Below are 23,055 nucleotides of genomic sequence, written 5' to 3'. Positions count from 1 at the left end.
CCCCTGCCGCGCCCTCCCGTCCCCTCTGTGCCTACCAGAAGGGTGGTAGGGGACCGACGACTCCCCTGTCGCACCTTCCCCCCTTCTTTTCTTTGCGTTGTCGGGAGGCTGCAGTCCCTGCCATGCTCTCCCTCCCTATTCGTCGTTGTTTTGTCAGGCAGGGGTTGAGGCCCCTGACATTCATTGTTTTGTCAGGCAAGGGCCGAGGCCCCTGCCATTTGTTGTTTTGTTAGGCAAGGGTCGAGGCCCTTGCCGTTTGCTATTTTGTCAGGCAAGAGCCGAGGCCCCAGCCATTCACAATTCTGTCAGGCAGGGGCCGAGGCCCCTGTCGTTCGTTGTTTTGTCAGGCAGGGGTCTTGGGCCCCTGTCGTTCAATACTTTCCTGTTAAGCAAGGGCCTTGACCCCTACCACTCATCAGATTTCGTACAACAGGGGTCTCAACCCTTGTCGCTCGTGCTTTCTGCCGACAGGGCAGGCCTTACCATTGCCCTTCTGTTCTTTTTATAACTATGGCATAATAGCTTTCACACTCTTGCAGCTTTATGCAACGGGTCTCATTCGTGCTCCGCGGCCCAAGCACCGTATTATCTACAATCGTAGGCGCACACAACTACATAACATCCCGAGGTATGGGAAAGTCGCACGAGGATTTTGGATGAATGAAGTAAAGTAAAAGGATTCTGAGATAGAATAATTTATTTTACATACATGCTTACATGTAGAACAATATAACTTGTGATTACCTGTTGTGTGTTTTCTTGTTCCTACTCTTCTAAAATTATATGCTTGATGTATGCTATATGGGTAAGCTCATTTCTACAGTGATTCCTGTTACTGCGTTTTTGTACTTGCTCACTGTTGTGATTGCACGGTAGATGCTTTGTTTGTTATTAAACGTTAGATCTTGATGCTGCCCTTAGGTAAGCCTCATAGGGAGTGTAGGTATGTGTACCATATTTCGTGTTTATCGAAAAGGTGCAAAATTAGGTATCTGCACTAAAATCTCGAAAAGAGGATCGTTCTGGTACAAGGCCGACTTCTTAAGCACGAAATCTTGCTTTTAAAATGAATATTTCATCTGTGTGTTGCTAGAGGCAACTAAAAGTACCCTGAGTCGATTACTCAGAGGAAATCATGGAATCCACAGCGATCCCAAGACTTGCCTGAAAATTCATGTTCTGTAGTAATTGAGCATACCAAGTATATTACTGATTCTATGAAATATTGTGATGGGTTATCCCTTGACAAACCCACAAGTTGTCATCGTAAACGGACCTTGAGACATGTACGGTATATACATTACGATAAGTAGTATGAGAGGTCGTTGAGTACCTCGAAGTGTGCAATGAGCACTTTGTTGAAATAAATGAAATAATGATGTTCGCCTCCACAGGCCAAATGCAAAGAGCAATGTATGTCATGTATGAACTAAAGGAATTACAAGATATTAACGATTGCCCTCTCATCGTAGTTGTACCTCTAGGTGGGTACGATCGTACTTTTAGACAAGTACATCCCATGGGTGTTACGATGTTTGGATGATGAGGTTGTAGCAACATCAAATCGTGCATATAGCACAATGTTGAGATCACATAAATGGTGACAACTCGCCTTCAAAGGAAAGATGCTCAAGTGGGTCTAACAGACCAGAGCATGTAGAATGGGGCGACGGCTAAGAAACCTTCGTCGTGCCCATTCGACCTTCACGGTTCATCAAGGGAGATGATGGATGGTACAAAAACTCTGATGGACAGGTTGTTAACAACTACCTCACGGGCAAAAGACTTGGCTTCGTCAGTCATCAGAGTTAGGGGAATTGGGATTATCATAAATTATCCTATGTGGTAACTCTCAGGTACTTCTGCAGAAGTTGGATGCATCCATGGGCCACGAATGCCTTTGGAGATTTACTCTCTTGGTCACTGACCGTCCCCTTAGGAGCGGACTCAGTAAGCCATCAGGGTTAATGAAAAACACCTGACATAATAAACCCCCAGATCGGTCTCGGTTGTTTCTACGTTTCGCGTCTATGCGTACCCACAGGCCAGTTAATATCAAAACTTAAAGAATATCCCTTTCATAGTAAGTTGTAGATGATTGAGATTTATACTACTTGAAATATTGTTATATCTGTTTCAAGACAATAGATCTTTGCATATGTTGCACCTGCTAGAATAAATTACATTGTACTTGTTACTTGTTGCTGAATCTGAAAACTTTCATAGTAAGTTTTGATAGAGTCTGCAAACTCCTTTATCGTTGCTGAATAAACTATTTTTATTTATGTACCAGCATTACTGGATCTGAAAATGAACGACTTCCTTAATAAAGACTTATGGTTTTCTTGTATATATATATATATATATATATATATATATATATATATATATATATGTTTATTTATTTATTTATTTATACTATTAGGGGCTAGCCCAATGACTAGTTGGGCTGCCCCACTCTCTCTTGTGTAGTTATAAATAGGGGTTTTCCCCTTGTATTCCTCAATGCTTTTCTAAGCATTTTAATGATTCAATAAATATTTATTTTCATATTATGTTTCTTTGTGATTTGTGTTTGGTGATTAACTCCTTTGTGAGATTGTAATTTGTCCATTAATGGCCCTTTTGTGTTTGTGCACTTTTGTAGCCCATTAGTGGCATTGTGTTTGTGCACACCTTGTTTAATTTCATCTATCATATTGCAAATAGGTTATATCACTATCGGAATGCTCTTTACCAGATATTTCATTTCTCACATCAACATTTTCATTAGAATCATTACCGATCTCAGAATCAAAATCATCAATATCATGTTTTGGAGGAAAGTGAATACTCAGTTACTTAGGCTTTTTATAGTAAAAATAATCACTTTCTAGAAAGAACATTTCTCGAAACATATAATTTTTTATTTTTATGGTCATAACATCTATATCCCTTTTGGTTGTCTGCGTAACTAAAAAAAGCACAGGGAATAGCCCTGGGAGAAAACTTGTCATTTTTGCAAAACAAAACACTTGCATCCGAAAACTATTAATCTGAAATAATCAAGAGAGTTTAAAAAAAAAATCCTAGAGAGATATTTTGCAAAGATAAAGATGACATTATATTTGTAAGATATGCAGCAGCCAAAGCGGCTTTGGCACAAAACAACTTTAGGTATATGACTTGAAATAAGAAGAATTCTAGTAGTTTCAACAATGTTTTCTCTCAGCCAAACCATTTTGTTGAACTCTCTCTGAATCTGTACGAAAGATAGAAATGTTGTTAAATATATTCTAAACCAGGTTATGAAAATTTTGAAAATGCAAAGACTTTGCAGTTATGATTAAGGCTCTCTGAAACGACTTTGGTGGTGAATATATTTGTTATTTGTTTGAAAGCTTCTTGGAAGAAAGAGGAATAGAGCATCAAAAATTGTTTATCTACACTCCGGAGCATAAAAGAGTGGCTGAAAGGAAGAACAGACAACAAGCAGTAGAGACTTGCAGGGGCTAGTTATAGAGTCATGATAGAGATCATTGCAAGGATGGTGCAGATTCCCAGTTACTGAAGGACATAGGCTTCATAGTCTTGAACCGATTTGTAAAACATATGGTGATGACAAAGCTCATCAAATCACTGAAAGACTTGCTTTAAGAGGACAAAGTACATTTAGACCAAATGCCATTTTGTCAAATAGAAGCACCTGGTTGAGCATGGCAATTTTAATAATTCAGATATCTTCACCAAAGCATAACCAACTCCTTGTTTTTGCCATCTTTATGTCAGTCACATCATCTCATCTTCACATATCTAGACCGTGAGGAGTGTGAAACCTATTATCTTTATTATGTATTTATATTATATGCCTTCATAAGAACAGCATTAGGCTTGTCTCTATCATATATATCGGCCTAATTTCTCTTTTTAATGCCTGCTGAAGGGACTGTTTCTATACTTTCCTCTATTCGTTATCTCTTGGTTGTAACATTATGTACATATGCTCATAAAAATAAACTCATTCTCTTCGTGTCTTCACATGTTAATTTGTTTTCATATATCTTTCTTGGGTACATATCCCTTTGCAACAATACATGCTATACCAATGCAAATGAGAAGTTACTTTAACCTTCTCCAACAGTAATCTATCTTTATCAGACATCACACAAAACTCACACCAGAAACCAAAAGTCAACAGTTTGCTCAATCAGTATTGCAGCCTAAATAAAGAAATTGTTTCTAAAAATTTACAAGCAAATGTTTATGAAGGGCTAAATCTGAAAAAACTATATATAGTTTCTATTAAAAGAACATAATTTGTTAGCAATTGAAATTTTATCACAGTGAACACTACAAAACCAACAGAGAGAATGTCATCATTACGTCATATGCCAAGTGAATAAACTTAGCTTCAGAATATGGTGTACACTATCTCAAACCCATTAACCCAAAGTATAAGACAGACGTCATTTATTGTTAACAGTTGGCCTTGGAAAAGAACATCAGAATAGTAACCTTCGATAGCTCCAGAACATGCAAGATTTTTCTTTGTACATTCTCAGCCTCTTGAAATTGATTAGACTGCAACAGCATCTACAAAGTAAAACTTGATCCATTAAAACAGAAAGCATCCGTAACAGTGTTGCAGAAAATTTTTAGTTGGTGCTCAACAGAAACCATCCAAAGAGAAATTTTAAGCAGACAAAGCTCAAGATTTATAAGAGTAAATGGCCACCATCGAATCAGCTTTGGCAAAAGGTTTCCAAAGAAATATTGCATTTGATGCTAAATGTAATCTCAGCACATATAACTTGTAGCATAAAATAACAACCTTTACACTTTGAGATAATAACCAAGCCGAACTGGCCAATAATCTGGTCCATAAACCCTAGAATTTCATCTTAGCATCTAGAAGATAAAAATTGAATAGTTTTAGACAGCTCTTCTTATAAGATCAATCAAATCCAACTCCAGAATCAAGAGTTTTGAGATGCTGAAAATTTCAGGAGAGATAATGAACATCTTGTCTCATCAGTGTCAATTCATTGAATAAATAAAAAAACTAGGCTAATATTTATATGCTAGTTTAGAAGTTTCCACATGTGCTCGCACTTTTTTATTATAATCATGAGACGTAGAGTCGAAGGAAATGTTGAAAAAGGACTAAGCTCAATGTGGCTCGCCGAAATCCACAATTGCATCTTAAGATACCAATGGCCAGAGCATGAAAACATGATAATTTCCAAGTCAACTTGAAAACCTATTGACTTTACATTTGCAAATTTAGCAGCAAGAATTGGTCTAATTTTCCCGATCAAACAATTTCAGGTAAAGGAAATTTAGTGGCTTACCTCTTTTATTAAATCTGCTTTTTTATCTGAAGTTTAGGCAGGAACTTAGTGTGGCCTCATGCTGCTTATGTTTACCTGAGTTCTATGTCTTAAAGGTGTTTTCTCTTATAGTGAAAATTTATGCAAGCACAGTGGCATGGATTTCACAAAATCTAAGACAATGTGAGGATGCTTAAATATGTCATTCTAGAAGAGAGAGAGAGAGAATACACTACAGTAGCATAGCATTGATGCATATTACTAAAATCTGCACATAATACTATTTATAGAAATACAGCAGTATCATCTCTCACATCCCCATTGTACAAAGCATTGCCTATGACCAAAAGAGCTTGGACTTGATTATCCATCATAGGGGTTTAATCATGACGTTGGCAACATGAATCACAGTCGAACTCATCTTTCACCTTCTCCAGATAACAGATATTATTTATTTCATATTCTTTGTCTTATTATCTTGTTTTTTACTCTCTCATATAGAAATGGCAAATTCAATTACTCCACACAAACACTTCAGGTAGCATGCATGTTGTTGGAATGTAATATAGTTTTCATGTTGCTCCTGTGCTATCGCTCATAAGTGTAAATATCTTAATTCATAGGGGCATTTTTGTATTTCTACCTTAGATAGTACTCTTTCGAGTTCCTCTTCTTGAGACTTCTCTATTGCTCTTGATATGGTATTAGAGCCATAGCTCAAGAGAGGACATCGATGCTGAGTGAAAGGAGGTAGAAGGAGATTCATTGCTTCTGAGTCATTCGCTGCGTTGGAACTTGAGTGTTGTGCACAAAAGGTTGGCCAAAGCGCCTGAAGTCTTTCGACTGAGGGCATTGGCCACAACGTTCGCCTTTCCCGGATGGTAGGAGAGGGTGAAGTCATAGTATTTGAGGAATTCCAGCCAGCATTGTTGTCTCATATTCAATTCTTTTTTAGAGAACAGGTACTTGAGGCTCTTGTGATTGGTAAAAGCTTTGAATTGTTCCTCGTACAAATAGTATCGCCAAATTTTTAATGCGAACACTACCGCAGCTAACTCTAAATCATGAGTCGGACAATTTTTCTCATGTGTTTTAAGTTAACGCGAGGCATAAGCGATCACTTTCTCGTTCTGCATCAGTACACAAGCTAAGCTTGTCCCTAAGGCATCGGTGTAAATAACAAACCTTGACCAGAAGGTAATTCTAAAGTAGGAGCAGCCGTGAGTCTTCTCTTTAGCATCTGAAAGCTACCCTCGCACTTATCATTTCATTCAAACTTAATTTCCTTCTTTAAGAGTTTAGTCATCGATAGAGCGATCATGAAAAAGTCTTAGATAAATGTTCGATAGTATCCAGCTAATCCAAGAGAACTCCTGATATCACGCACATTCTTCGATTGCTCCTAACTCAGCACGGCGTTTACCTTGGCAGGATCCACGAACACTCCATTTTTAGAAATAACATGCCACAAGAGCATAACTTCTTTAAGCCAAAACTCGCACTTGGAGAACTTGGCGAACAAATGTTGCTTCTGCAAGGTCTCTAGGACAATGCTCAAGTGCTCACGATGTTGTTTCAAATTTTCAGAATACACCAGGATATTATCGATGAACATGGTCACAAAGGTGTCCAAATATTACTTGAACACCCTATTCATCAAATTCATGAAAGATGTGGGTGCATTGGTGAGTCTGAAAGGCATGACGATAAACTCATAGTGCTCGTATCTAGTTCGAAAGGTCATCTTTGAAATGTCATCGCCCTTAATTTCGAGTTGATGATACCCAAATTTAAGGTCGATTTTTTAAAAAACTTTACCTCTTTGTAGTTGATTGAACAAATCCTCGATACGAGGTAGCGGGTACTTATTATTGATTGTGGCATGGTTGAGCATTTGGTAGTCTATACACAACCGCAACGATACGTCTTTCTTTTTCACGAACAATACTGGTACTCCCTAAGGTGATACGCTAGGCCGAATGAATTCCTGGTCCATCAGTTCCTGCAACTGCTTCTTGAGCTCCTCTAGCTCGGCTAGCGCAATCCGATATGGTGCTTTAGATATTGGTGTGGTGCCAGGTAACAACCCGATATTGAATTTTATTTCACGATGCAGAGGAAGTCCTGATAGCTCTTCTGGGAATACATCAGGAAACTCCCAGACTACTTCCAAATCTTTGATTGGTATAAGCATTGGTTCTAACAAGATGACACTGACTAAAAAGGCAGTGCATCCACTCCGCAAGTACTTTTATACTTTAATTGATGATACAATTCAGTCCGTAAGGACAAGCTTTGAAAGTTTGAATTTCACCTTAGGAATACATGGCTGAGACAACACAATCTTCCCATCATAGTATAAAACCTTGGCGTGATACTTATGTAACCAATCCATACCTAATATGACGTCAAACCTTGGCGTGATACTTTTTCTTTTCTTTTTCCTTTTTCCTTGTAAATGCCACCCCTTGAGGGACGTTGGAGCCTGCAACGGTCACATTTGTGACCGTAGGAAGGGCTCCAATATCCCTTTAGGAGCCCTTCCAAGGGTTCTCTTTTTGTGCTTATAAATAAAGGAGTTCTCCCCCATTGTAAGTATGCTTCTTTGAAGCCCTCTTGAGTGGAATATATTTTTTCACTTCATTTTGTGTGTTTCTACCACTTTTGTGGTTTATTGTATTTTTGCCCATTAGTGGCTACTTGTGTATGTATGTGTTTTGCTCTTGGAGATATTGCTTCCCTCATTTGGCTCTTTATTACAGTTTTATGACGATGGAATACCTTTTAATATAGCAAAATTGCTTTCATTTTACAGTATGATTGAAGTTATAGGCCAATTTAGACCAGGGATGAAGCCTTCATCATATCACGAGCTGCGAGAACCACATATGCATAAAGAAATAAAGAAAATGAAAGAGTTTTTGGAGTAATACAAAGTGCATTGGTTCAAATATGGATGCAGCATAATGTCAGATGGTTGGATTGATACAAAATGGCGTACACTTATTAACTTTTTGGTTAATTGTCCTTTGGGAACAATGTTTTTAAAATTGGTTGATGCATCAAATGAAGTAAAAAATACAAATTTTCTTTTTACGTTGTTGAATGATATTATTAAAGAAGTTGGGGAGGAGAATTTGGTTCAAGTTGTTACCGATAATGCCTCCAACTATGTCAAAGTGGGTAAGTTATTGATGGACAAGAAAAGACATTTATTTTGGTCTCCTTGTGCTGCACATTGTATAGATTTGATATTGGAAGATATACGAGAATTAAAAGAGTTAAAGAACAATTTTTAAAAGCAAGGCAATTGGTAGTATTCATATATAAACAAACTCAATTGTTGAGTATGATGAGAGCTCACGCAAAGGGACTTACATAGACCTGCACTGACAAGATTTGCTACTAGATTTTTTACTCTAGAAAGTATATATAATTGCAAAAAAAGCCTAAGGTCCATGTTCGTTGGAGATGATTGGGCAAAAAGAAGTTTATCAAAAATGTCAGTTAGTAAAAGATGTGAAAGCATTATTTTGAGTTCAAAATTTTGGAAGGGAGTGAGTTGTGCTCTGAAAACAATGACCCCTTTGATTGACGTATTTCGATTGGTTGATAACGATGAAAAGCCTGTTATGGGTTACTGCTATGGGTTACATCTATGAGAAAATGGACCGTGCAAAGGAGCAAATCAAGGTATAAGTTAGTTTTTTTGTATTCTACTAATTGTAAACTTGTTTTTAAATTTTAACTTAACCTTTATAATGATTACTTTTAATTGTTTTACTTAATAGACAAATTTATGCAATGATAGAGAAAGATATGGCCTTGTTTGGAAGATAATTGATAAAAGATTGAGCAATCAATTACACAAACCTTTGCATGAAGCAGACTTATGTTTGAATCCAGTCATATATTATGAATATGAAAATATTGAGTCCAATAAGGAGATAAAGAATAGCTTATATGATTGCATCAACCGTCTTCTTCGAAGTGAAGTGGATCGAGATGCACTAGTAGACCAATTGATAAGACATAGAACTGCTAGTGGGCCTTTCGGGATGGACTTAGCAAAGAAGAAGAGAAAAGTGCAAAATAAGATGATTAAATTTTACATACCTCACTTTACATTATTTTTATAACTTATATATTTTGTTTACATCTAATTTGATTTTTTTAGTGGATTGGTGGATTTCTTTTGTCATTGGTTGTCCGCAGCTCCAGACCTTTGTTGTTCGAGTCTTAGGCCTCACATGCAGTGCATCCAGTTGCAAACGTAACTAAAGTACTTTTAAAGCGGTAAAATATTATTTATTACTAATTAGTAATTACTAAATAGTATTTGTCAGTTTGTATATATTTGAACTTTATTTCTTTTCTTTTTTTCACATTCATACAAAGAAACAAACTTTTTCACAAGTTGAATGATTTGGTTTTTGTGCAATATAATCAAAGATTAAAGCGAAGATATGATGAGAGAATGAACAAAGGAGAACTCGATCCCATCGTCTTAAGAGAAGTCGATGATAACAACTTGTGGCCAAGTGAAGATGAGGCAGTCTTCGAAGATGACATGTCACTAAGATGGGGTCTTATTGATAAGGCATCCAGAGCATCAAGGCATAGGGCAGGGGCAAGAATGTGGCGTGCCACTAAAGACCTAAGAAAGAAAAAGTTTGACCAAAAAAAAAGGTGGTGAGCGTAGAAGAAGAGGAAGAAGCTAGCTCTATAGATGAAACTGAGGAAGAAGAACAATAATGATGCACTTTAAAGTTTATCATCTGAGGATTAAATTTAAGTTGTTATTGTAAACTTATTATAAACTTGTTGGGGTTCTTTAACTATTTTAGACTTTTGTGATTTTATAATGCATGGAGGATTATATAGATTTAAATGTCATGTTGTGGGGCATATCAACTCCACTATGAAATTATGTACAAATAGCATTCCTTCGGATATTCGTGTTGATCTTCTTACTAGTCACAGGGAAACTGATGAGAGAAAGGCACAAGTACATGCAGCATTTGTGGGACAGAAATGTGAAAGTAGCTTCAACAAGATACTATGATCAAGACCCAATATTCCTGATGAAAGACAAGTGCACACATGCACAATAAGAACACTTAGAACACTTGTGCACAAAAGCACAACTCAATCAATCTCGCAAATGCATTAAAGAATAAAAACTTTATTGAACACTTGGGCTTTGACTGAAAGCCATAAGAAAATATAAGGGAGAGGGGCTCAATTTATAGAGCACTCGGTGGGCCCTGGAAAGGCTCCACATGTCGTTGGAGCCCCTCCAATGGTCACAAATGTGACCGTTGGAGGGGCCCAACGACTATATGTGGGGTCCCCAAGGTACACAAAGTACAAGAAATAAAAAGAAAAGAAATAAAAAATAAAAATGTACAAACATATTCAAAAGATGAATATGTGTAAAGAGAGGAAAAGACTTAAATACCCTTACGGCTGATATATATTTATATATATAATTAGATACATACATATACATATATATAAAATATATATGTATCTTTTATATATATATAATATATGGGCATTACAATGATAATGGATTACAATTTAACACCCCCCCCCTCAAACTTAGGGCAGGATGACTGAAAGTTTGCCAAGAAGAAAGTTGAACCGCGGAGAACACAGAGCTTTGCTGAAGAAATCTGCCAACTAATATTTTGAAGTTACATACGGAAGATCTATAACTCCTTTGAGATATGATTCTCGAACATAGTGACAGTCCATCTGAATGTATTTAGTCCACTCATGAAATGTATGATTTTTGGCAATATAATTTGCACTCTTGTTATCACAACATAGCTTGGTGGGCCCTTTAACATTGATCCCCATATCTTCTAATAACTGATGAATCCATACAATTTTCATGGTAGTAGTTGTCATGGCTCGATATTCAGCTTCAGTAGAGGATAAATACACTTTTTGTTGCTTCTTGCACCTCCATGAGATCAACGAGTCTCCTAAAAATACATAAAAACCAATAGTAGAGTGATGGTTATTTGGGTCACCTCCCCAGTCAAAGTCAGTATAAGCAATTAATTTCAATTTAGAAGAAGAGGATAAGAATACTCCCTTATTTAGTTTACCCTTTACATATTTGATGATCCGCAAAATGGCACTCATGTGAACCGATGTTAGTGCATGCTGAAATTGGCTTGCAGTATGAACTGCATGAGAAATATCCGGTCTAGTAATACTCAGATACATCAGTGATCCCACAAGTTGCCTGTAGGGAGTGAGATCAGGGAGAGGAATGCCATCACCAATTTTTATTTTGGCTCCTACTATAGCAGGAGTTTCACAAACTTTATCATCACTAATACCTGACCTGTCAAGAATCTCAGAGGCAAGCTTAGTTTGAGATAAAAAACACTCTCTATGAGAGTATGCTACTTCAATACCCAAAAAATAGGTTAGAAATCCCCAATTAGACATTTTGAATCTATCCTTTAATATTGATTTTATGCTTTTAACTCCTTTAGAATCACTTCTAGTTATTAGCATATCATCCACATACAAAAGCAGAATAACTATCTCTGTATTGGTTTTTCTAACAAACAGAGCAGTGTCAGTGAAACAGGATGAAAAACCATTTATTAACATTACAGAATTAAATCTATCATACCAAGCCTTGGGGGCTTGTTTTAAACCATACAATGCTTTTCGAAGACGAAGCATTTTACCTTTGGGAGTCTCCATTCCAGGTGAGGCATCCATATATACTTCTTCATTCAGATCACCATTTAAAAAGGCGTTTTTGACATCCATTTGATAGATATTTCATTTGTTAATTGAGGCAACGGTGATGAGGCATCTGTTAGTGACCATTCGGGCCGCAGGGGCAAATGTTTCTTTATAATCAATTATGTATTCTTGACTATATCCCTTCGCAACTAGTCGAGCTTTATATCTCTCAAAAGATCTGTTGCTCTTAGTTTTTACCTTAAATACCCATCTACACCCTATTGATTTCTTACCCTTGGAAAGATCTTGAAATTCTTAAGTTTTCGCCCTATTGAGAGTTGTAAGCTCACATTTCATTGCTTTTAACCATTCATCATTGTTTTTGGCTTCTTCGAAGTTTCTGGGCTCTACATAGGAGTGAATGGCGCTAAGACAAGCTCTATGATTAGGTGTAAAGGAATCACATGAGACGAACCTAGAAGGCACCTTTCTATTTCTCTCAGTTCTTCGTAGGTTTTCTTTATTTATTGAAGTGGGGCCACTAGGTTCACTGTATTTTTCAATTGCACTTCTAAAATTGTTCTTGTCTCTATGAGTATATGTTACAGGGCCTCTCGATGCCCCTTCATCACTATGTTGGAAAATAGGTGGATGGGAGGAAATATTTTCTTCATCTTCTTTATCATTAGCATCATTATGAGTGAGTTCATCATCACTATCATCATTTGGTGCTAACAATTCAAATAAAAAAGAGTAATCCATGTTTTCTATATAAGGTTCACTCCTCTCAAAACCGTTAACATTTTCCAGAAAACTCACATTTCTGAAAACATATAACCTATCATTCTTGATATCATAACACTGAAACCCCTTTTGGGTTTCAGAATATCCAAGAAAGGCATATTCAATAGCTTTTGGTGAAAGCCTGTCGTTCTTGTCAGTAAGAACAAAATACTTGCAACCGAAAATTCTCAATCGACTATAGTCGGGTTCTTTGGTATACAACATTTCAAAAGGCGAGATATTGTTTAAATTTTTAGAAGGTAGACGATTTATTAGATAGACAGACGCTAAGGCAGCTTCGGCCCAAAAACCTTTTGGGATGTTTTGAGAAATAAGTAGAGTTCGAGTTGTCTCTATTATGTGTTTATGCTTTCTTTCGGCTAATCCATTTTGTTGAGAAGTCTTCGGACAAGATCTTTGGTGGAGAATACTATGACTTTCAAGATAATTTTTTAATTCACTTGAAAGGTATTCTCAACCAGAGTCAGTTCTAAAAATTTTTAGGTTTTCATTAAATTGATTTTTAATCATCATATGATAGGTTTTAAAGGTCAGAAAAACTTCATATTTGTGTTTAAGAAAAAATATCTAACAATATCTTGTGTAGTCGTCAACAAAAATGACATAATATGCAAAACCTTCTTTTGATAAAACAGGTGCCGGTCCCCATACATCTGAATGGACAATTTCAAAAGGTCTTGTTGTAAACATAGATCTTTGACAAAAAGGTAATTTTTTCATTTTCCTAAGAATACAATTGTTACAAGTGAAATCACTTTTACATAGATTTTTAACAAAAGGTAAATGGAAATATTTTACAACATTTGGATGTCCAAGTCTCTTATGTCATACATTAATATCCTTTTGTTGGACAACATTACAAAACATGTTCTTTGGAATTTGAAGGGAATCGACATAGTATAGATCGTCTTTCCTAGAGCCTTCCCCAATCAACCTCCCGGATCGGCGATCCTGTATCCAACATTTGTTAGAAGAAAATTTTATATCATACCCATGATCCAAGAGTTGAGAAATGGAAAGCAAATTTAAGTTTAATTTTGGTATAAATCTAATTTTTGGAATAAAGAACCCTTGTTTTTCAAAATTTTCAATTCCTTTTACTTCAAGAGATGTTCCATCCACGGTTGAAACAAAGGATGGAAAAAGACTGTTTGAGTATTCGGAAAAAGAATTAATACTTGGAGACATATAAAATGAAGCACCTGAATCTAAAAGCCACGAAGTCTTACCGAGAGAATAAGAGGTTGTCATAGCAGCTCCGGAAATAGCTCCCTGGAGAAGAGGTTGAAGTGCATCCACAATTTGCTGTAGTGAGAGAGCTCCATTTGAAGATAATGAGCACTCTTCCTTTTGAGGTTAGGATGTGGTAGCCATAGCTAGCAACTTCTTCCACTTTGGGCAAGTCGGCTTGATGTACCCTGGTTTCTTACAAAAGTGGCACACAAGCTTGCTATAATCCCTCTTTCCACCTTGACCACTTGAACTTTGGTTTTGATTCTTGAAGTGGGGAGGCTTGTAGGTCTTTAAGTTGCTCCCCGGTCTTGAGACAGCATTAACACTTTCATTTTCTTCATTATTGGAAGGTGTTGCTAGAACAATTGGGTTATTCTTACTTATACCCATACGAGTCTCTTCCCCACTTAGTTTAGTAATTATATCTTCAATAAAGGGAGAAGTGAAAGCAGATAGTAGAGAAGATCGAATTTGTTCAAATTCGGGCCTAAAACCGTTCAAGAAATTAAAGAAACGATCTTCCTCTAATTGTTTATGCCTAAGCTCAATAGCCTCGCCGCTCCATTTGGGAGCAAGCATGGCAAGCTCATCCTAAATGGAAGACAACTCCACGAAATACTCTCTAATAGTCATTTCGTTTTGTTGAAGGGTCAAGGCCCTTTTTTTAAGGTAATATTTGTGGGACAAATCCCTTGAAGTGTACATTTTTTCAAGGTATTTTCACGCTTGAGAGGCTTTCTTGAACTTTATAATGTTGGCATTAATTCTTGTCTCAACGGATGAGAAAATCCATGAGAGAATTTTAAAGTTCCTTATCTCTCATTCTTCATGCTTCTTACTATAGTCTTCAAGTTCCTTGGCGCTTTCTTCTCCTTCAAGGATTTTTATTTCTCCTCTCTCCATCAAAGTGATTTTAGGCTTGGGTTCCGGAATTGAGCCTTGAACATAACCCCAAAGCCCTTTTCCTTTAATGTGAGACTCCATGCTTCCGGCCCATACGTGATAATTGGAGCCATTAAGTTTGAAACCGAGAGAGAAATGGGAGTCTTTTTCACCCATTAGAGAGGAGAAATAAGGGAAGAAGTTAGTACCACAAGAGCTTTTTAGATATTTCTTGATAGAAGAGGCCTCTAAAATATTGGTTGAATAAGAGAATTCACGCCAATCTCCAAAAATTTGAGGGCACATTTTTCAAGGCACCGAAAAAATGTGAGAGTCCACTCGATCTTCTTTCTCCAACCTTGCTCTGATACCAAGTGAAAGTATCTTCAACAAGATACTATGATCAAGACCCAATATTCTTGATGGAAGACAAGTGCACACATGCACAATAAGAACACTTGTGCACAAAAGCACAACTCAATCAAACTTTATTGAAAACTTGGGCTTTGACTCAAAGCCATAAGAAAATACAAGGGAGAGGGGCTCAATTTATAGAGCACTTGGCGGGCCTTGGAGGGGCTCCACATGTAGCCGTTGGAGCCCCTCCAACGGTCACAAATCCGTTGGAGGGGCCCAACGACTATATATGGGGCCCCCAAGGTACACAAAGTACAAGAAATAAAAAAAAAATATACAAACATATTCAAAAGATGAATATGCGTAAAGAGCGGAAAAGACTAAAATACCCCTATGTCTGATATATATTTATATATATATAATTAGATAGATACATATACATATATATGAAATATATATGTATATGTATCTTTCTTTATATATATAAAATATATATGGGCATTACAATGATAATGGATTACAATTTAACAAGAAATTGCCAGAAGTGGTCCTTAATTCAGAAGATGAAGATTACCCGCCATCATCATCTCAAGCCACTAAACGCTGAAATAAACGAAGGAAATCATTGAAATGGAGTTTGCTACTAAAGAATGAAGATGACTTTCATATATAGACATGTTTTTGAACTCTATGTTTAGTTAAATATATTGTGTTGTTAAATGTTAAATGTATAATGTTTTGTGTTGGACAATGTATTGAGCAGGTCATTTAATATAAGTGTCTTATATTGTTCAACGACATATTTTGTTCAGCTATTGCTTATTGCTGATTGATTTTATGTTGCATACAAGTTTGTTATTAATTTTAGTAGTTTGTTTAAAAATTTGTATGTTTTTTTTATTTTTTTATTTGGGGTACCACCTAGGCCTCACCTAAGCTTTTTAAGGGACTCACCGCTCAGGCTCCGCCTAGCGCCTATGACAACTAAGGTTGAGCACACCGAGTTTAACAAGTGGATACACACTCAATCAAATATAACTGAATGAAATTGGAAGAAGCAGCAAATCGCAATCTGGGAATTGTAAATGCTCTCACTTATGGATTCATGCTAAATCAATCCATTCTAGGGTACTGCAGAAACATAGATCTTTTGTGAAAACAAAGACACTTATAAAAATGGTAAACTTGGAATGAAAATCATTTCAAATTTCAAAGTTAAATTTACAGCAAACCATGCCAATTTCCCAGATCTATAAACTATAAGTCATGGCTGCAAGCTCACTTAAATAGCCAAAAAAAAGTAAATTAATAAAAAAAAAAACATCTAACCTAATTGAATAAAAAACCCAAGTGCAATAAGTGGAACATTACTGAAAAATTACATAAAACTTCACTAGAATTGCATACTCGCAAAAGAATTTCAAAGAACAAAATATGTGAATGCCAAATTTACGTTCCATGAAATAAGATGAGAGAGAGAGAGAGACGAGTGACAGAGAGAGACCGAGCGAGAGAGAGAGAGAGAGGCAAGTGACAGAGAAAGAGAGAGGAAAGTGAGAGAGAGAGAGACCGAGCGTACCCTTTTTTTTAACTTCTTTTTGTTATTATTATTATTATTATTATTATTATTATTATTATTATTATTATTATTATTATTATTCAGTTTCTTCTTCTTCTTCTTCTTCTTCTTCTTCTTCTTCTTATGCTGCTGCTGCTGCTTCGTCTTCTTCTTTGTCGTGCCCTAAGAGAGTTGAATGCTAAAAGAAAAGGAAAATGGGCCCCCCTTTTATAGTTGTTGACACTTGGTCAACGACTATAAACCGCCTACGCGGGGAATGCCTAGGCGGTGCTTAGGCATCCTAGGCGAAAAATTAGGGCCCCATCGCCCAAACTGCATCGCCCAGGCGATGGGGCTCAGCCAAGGCCGCCTAGGTGCCGCCTTTGACAACCAAGGGTTGAACATGTCAGGCATACACTTGCATAGTTTCAGAACTTTCTTTTTCAACCTGTTTATTCAAAATATCATTTGGAGAAACATCATTATAAAAATCACAAGGTTCATCAATATTCAAATTATCATGGCCAATGTCACCATTTCTACGTAAAAGATCAAACAACAAAAGTGTAATCTACTTCCCTTTTCTTTCACATTTTTCAAACTCATTTTCATTTTCTAAAAAGGTTACATCTTTAGAAACATAAAACTTATTATTTTTAATGTCAAAACATCTATATCCCTTTTGACTTTCTTCATATCCAATGAAAGCGCATTCAATGGCCTTTAGAGACAATTTATCCCTTTTGTGTTGAAGAACAAAACACTTGCATCCAAAAATGTGCAGCCTTTTGAAATCAGGTATTCTTTGAAAAAGTTTTTCATAAGGATAAACATTTTTTTAAAGATGAACCCATTCTATTAATTAAATAAACTGAAGTTAGGACAGCATCAGCCCACATATTTTTTGGAACATCTTTGGATATAAGAAGAGTTCTAGCAATTTCCACGATATATCTATGTTTCCTTTTTTTTAGACCATTTTGTTGAGGAGCTTGAGGACATGATGTTTGGTGATGAATCTCATTTAGTCTTAAATAATTTTGAAATTCAAGAGATAGGAATTCTCCACCTGAATCAGGCCTAAAAAAGCAATGTTACTTTGAAATTGATTTTTGACACTAATATGAAACTCTTTAAAGAAAGAAAATACCTCAGCCTTTACCGAAAAGAAATAAATCCAAACATATCTAGTGAAATCAACAATAAAGATAACATAGTATGAATAATCTCATTTAGATATGTCAGTAGAAGGGCCCCACATATCCGAATGCACTAACTCAAAAGGTCTTTTTGAAACAAAACTCCTTTCGACAAAAGGGATGGATTTCATTTCCCTAAAAATGCAACATTTACATGTAATATTTTTTTCATTACAAAAATCTTTCATAAATAGAAATAAGTACATCTTAGAAAAACTCGGATGTCCAAGTCTTTCGTGCTAAGTTTCAATATCCTTTTCTTGTACATAATTACAAAAATTATCAGATGGAAGATTCAAAGAGTCAATGAAGTACCCCATGTAAAAGTATCTTCAACAAGATACTATAATCAAGACCCAATGTTCTTGATGAAAGATAAGTGCAGATATGCACAATAAAAACACAAAGAACATTTATGCACAAAAGCACAAATCAATCAATCTCACAAATGCACTAAAAAGAATAAAAGCTTTATTGAATACTTGAACTTAGACCCAAAGCCATGCCAAAACACAAGGGGGAACTCCCCTATTTATACATAATGAGAGGCCTTGGAGAGGCTCCCAATGTGATCGTTGGGACCCCTCCAACGGTTATAATTATAATCGTTGGAGGGCCCAACGATCACATTGAGTGGGCCCCTCCAAGTGCTAAAATAAAAAATAATAAGAAAAAATAAAAACAAAACAAAACAAAACAAAACAAAACAAAAAACAAAAATTGCATACATATTCTCAAAAAAGAATATCTAAAAAGACAAATATACCCTTACGACTAAAATGAAATAAATATATATTTTATATATATATAATAGGTAGATACATATACATATATTATATATATGTATATGTATTACCTTATATATATAAAATATATATTAGATTATAAGATTTGATTACATAATTTAACACCCCTCCTATGGCCTTGCTCACTCAACTTTATGGACCGGAGATCCTTCACGTAGCAACCTTTAGAAGAGAAGGAGATTTACATCCATGATCAAAAATTTGAGATACAAAAAAAAAAGATTCAAATTTAATTTTGGAGATACTCTAATTGTTGGAACATAAAAATTTTCAGAAATTTTAGATCTCAAGATTCCAATGCTTTCAATTTTCAAAGAAGTTTCATCCGTAGTTGAAACAAATGATGGTTTAGAATTAGTGAATATATAATATTAGATAGAGTATTCTCGTTTGGTATCATCTGAAAAGAAGCACCGGAATCAAGGATCCAAGAATCCATAAGTGGATGAGATAAAGAGGCAATGGCAGCTCCTAAAGTTGAAGTCTTAAGAAATTGTTGAAGCACCATTGTTAGTTAACTAATTGAATCTTTAAGATCTCCTACATCCTTGCTTCTTCTTTCTTCTTTGAGGTGGACCCTTCAACCAAAGCAACCTTGCTCTTTAACTTTAGGACAAATGGGCTTGATGTGACCCGGTTCATTAGAATAATGACAAATAACCTTTCTTGGTCCACCATTAAATTGCCTTACAAATTGAGGTAGTCTTGACAACAAAACACGGTGACGTGTGTGCAGGACTACTATAGTGCTTTATCTCCTTTTTGGGATGAGTTTGTCCTTCTAGAGCCTATGTGGGTTGCAATTGAGGATGTTGAACTTAGGCGAGCACAAATGGAAAAAAACATTGTTAAAAAGGAAATATTCTTTTAGTTATGGTAGTAGTATGTAATTAGTGAAAAGTAGAGAGACTTTTTGTAACCCATTATTTTCTAATTCCTTCTTAAGGAGGGATTAGGGTCTAATAACAGGATCACGAGTTTTCCCTCTTCTCTCTCCTCTCTCTTCTTATTTTCCTCTGTTCTCTACTAGGGTTTCCTGCAGCCGTGTGTGTGTGGGTGTCATCTGGTCGCTAGATCTTGATCTAGTGACCAGGATTGTCTCGCCTACTTCAACATGGTATCAGAGTCGTGTCCCCTCCTAGGATACAGTTTCTGATCGTGGGTCGTGTAATGCTGTTGTGGCTGATCGTGGAAAACTGCAACAAGTTGCATCAAGTGTCGTGAAACGTGGAAAGTGGCTGATCGTGGAAGCACTCTGATCGTGGGTCGTGTGATGCTGCTGATCTGATTCGATTCTTTGTGTTGTCGGCACAGATTTTTTTTCATGATAAAAATTCGATCGTTGTAAATTGATTGGATGTTGCGGGCCTCAAAACAAATGATGTTTGACGTGTGGATGGTGGAGAAGTTCAGATCGAGTGAAGATCTGATCCATTGAAGGCTGAAAGGGATTTATTCTGTGTGTGTCAGACGCTGATCTGGAATCAGATCTAACGTCTGAATCTGGGAGTGTTGGCGTTGGTGGAGCCAGACCTATATCGGATTTGACGAGTCTCAAAGTCAGATCTAACGTGTGTGTGTTTTTCTTTGCTACTGTAGTGTCGCAGATTTGATTTGTCAGGTCTGGTAACTGTTTGTGATTCAACCAAGATGACATCTAGGCTGTCAAAAGATGGTGATCAAGAAAGGGAACTGGTTGGAGAGTATAAAGCATTTGTGAACCCTTTCTCGTATGGGTCATCTGTCAAGCTAAATGACTCGAACTACGTGAGGTGGTCCTGAACGTTTATGACGTCCATTTCTGGTCATCGAAAAAAACATATTCTGTTAGAACCGGAACCACCCGATAAAACTGAAAAATACAACACATGGGATGAAGATAACGACATGTGATGAACAACGTATTGCCCCATATCGTTGATGGTCTCATTTACTACAACACTGCAAAAGAAATGTAGGACAACCTTCGAGATATGTATTCTCATGAGACCAATGTGAGCCGCATCTTACAAGTCGAGCAAGAAATTTATCAACTGCAACAAGGAGATCAGTCGCTAGCCCAATATTATGCATCGGTAAAATCTGTGTTTGAAAGGCTTAATGCACATAGGCCCCTCTGTTGTACTACACAGAAGTCCCATCAGGAGAAAACCATGGTTGCAAGATTTCTGACTGGACTATCATTTGATTTCGCAGTTGCAAAGGTTCAGATGTTGACAGGATCAGATGTCCCAACTCTTGCCGAAGCCTACAATTGCCTGAGCAGACTAGCTATCACCCTTCCGCAGACTCACTCTGACTCACAAACATCTGCTCTTGTAGTCACCCCAGGTCGGGGTAAGGGAAATTACTTCAATACACGTGGTAGAGGCAGAGGCAGAGGTACAGGAGGAAGAGGTAGATTTTAGTGTACCTACTGTGGCAAATTAGGTCATCTTGAGGACCGGTGTTGGGATAAAAATAGTAGACCCCCTGCTTCTTCTCAGACATCAAGTGTGTCCAAGGCCCAAATTGTGAAGCTTAACATAGAGATTCCCTTTGGTTCCTCCAATGACTCTGTCACTCTTAGTCGTGCAGAGTATGAAGAATTGGTGTCTCACTGCCCTTCTAGTTCAGACGTTGTTACTCCTATTATTGATATTGTGGCCTCTAGACACCTGTGTGGGTCTTCAAAAAAATTATCCAAGCTAGACCCCATGGGTGAACATCATAAAGTTGTCCTTGCCGATGAGAGTAACATCTCCCATTGTGGGACAAGGAAATGTTTCCATCTCTCCTTCTCTTCAGTTGACAGATGTGCTTCATGCTTCGTTCTTTCCTCAAAATTTATTGTTGGTTAGTCGTATTGCAAAAGAACACAATTGTAGAGTGATTTTTGATCCTTTGTGATGTATGTTTCAAGATTTACTGACGAGGAAGAGGATTGGTGGAGGCTATAAAGAAGGAGAAGTCTACTATCTTCATCAACCACTGGGAGCCATGCATGCCGTGTCTGAGACATTCTCCAGTTCTTATCAATGGTACCTTCGTCTTGGTCATGTGCCATTGCCAAAACTTTGTCAAATTCTTTCTCAAATTTCTCCTTCTGCCTCATTCCAGTGTGAAGTCTGTCAATTGGGTAAACACCACAGTTCTTCTCCTTCAAGTCAGAGTTCATTGAGCCAAAGATTATTTGAGCTTCTTCACGTTAATGTATGGGGACCTAGTAGAGTTCCTAGTAGGTCCCAGTGTCGTTATTATTTGGTCATTGTCGATGATTTTTCGAGATTGTCATGGGTATTCTTAATTGTAGAAGGAAGATGCGATGCACAACCACCTGTGTAGAGAGAGAGAAAGAGAGTCGGTTGCACAATAGAAAACTCGTTAACTCATGTTATTAGGGCTTCTCTCTATGTTAAATAGAGAGAGGCTAAAAAGAATAAATTACATCTAAGCCCATTATTAAAACAAAATTTCAAATAACCTCTAATAAAAAAAGACTTAAACTTAAAACCACATATTCTCAACACTTCCCTCAAGTTGGAGCATAGATATCAATCATGCTCAGTTTGTCACAACATTTTGAGAAATTTGGTTTAGCAAGAGGCTTTGTAAACATATCTGCAACTTGGTCTTCCGACTTTAAATATTTGGTAGTGATACGACCAGCTTGAACCATATCTCTTACATAGTGGCAATCAACCTCAATGTGCTTTGTTCTCTCATGAAAGACAGGATTGTTCGCTATATATGTTGCAGCCTTGTTATCACACATCATGGTCATAGGAGAGGAAACCTTCACCTGAAGATCATGAAGAACGGTACGAACCCACATCAATTCAGCAGTTGTTTGGGCCATAGCCCGATATTCTGATTCGGCACTCGACCTAAAAACCACATTTTGTTTCTTATTTCTCCAAGAAATCAAGTTGTCTCCCAGAAATACACAGAATCATGTGGTAGATTTTCTATCCACTACAGATCCTGCATAGTCAGCATCAGAATAGGCCACTATCTCCAGAGTTCCACCTTTCCTGAACAATAACCCCTTTCTAGGAGAAGATTTTAGAAATATGAGAATCATTATTGTAACGGCCCCAACTCATCCCCTCGAAAATGCGGAATTTTTTTTTCTAGATGTGAAACTATTCCCAGAGACCTGGGGCCTTTACAGTTTCACTCACCGCTGGATAACCACACACCACGATAGA

At 36.9% G+C, this 23,055-nt stretch overlaps 1 protein-coding gene across 2 annotated transcripts in view; it reads right to left on the bottom strand.

The window, feature by feature from the left end:
* LOC149812018 (Tetratricopeptide repeat (TPR)-like superfamily protein) overlaps nucleotides 1-23,055 on the bottom strand; it is a 228,728-nt gene that overhangs the window by 62,488 nt on the left and 143,185 nt on the right. For both annotated transcript variants that reach the window (XM_089993921.1, XM_089993922.1), the window contains one exon: nucleotides 4,495-4,572. In XM_089993921.1, the coding sequence (XP_089850047.1) occupies nucleotides 4,495-4,572 (78 nt within the window). The remainder of the gene's footprint in view (nucleotides 1-4,494; nucleotides 4,573-23,055) is intronic.

Source organism: Nuphar pumila, chromosome 17 (assembly GCF_984573655.1).
Source record: "Nuphar pumila chromosome 17, dmNupPumi1.hap1.1, whole genome shotgun sequence".
Taxonomy (NCBI): Eukaryota; Viridiplantae; Streptophyta; class Magnoliopsida; order Nymphaeales; family Nymphaeaceae; genus Nuphar; species Nuphar pumila.
Note: the sequence above shows the minus strand (reverse complement) of the source record. Positions and strands in the feature narration are given on the sequence as shown.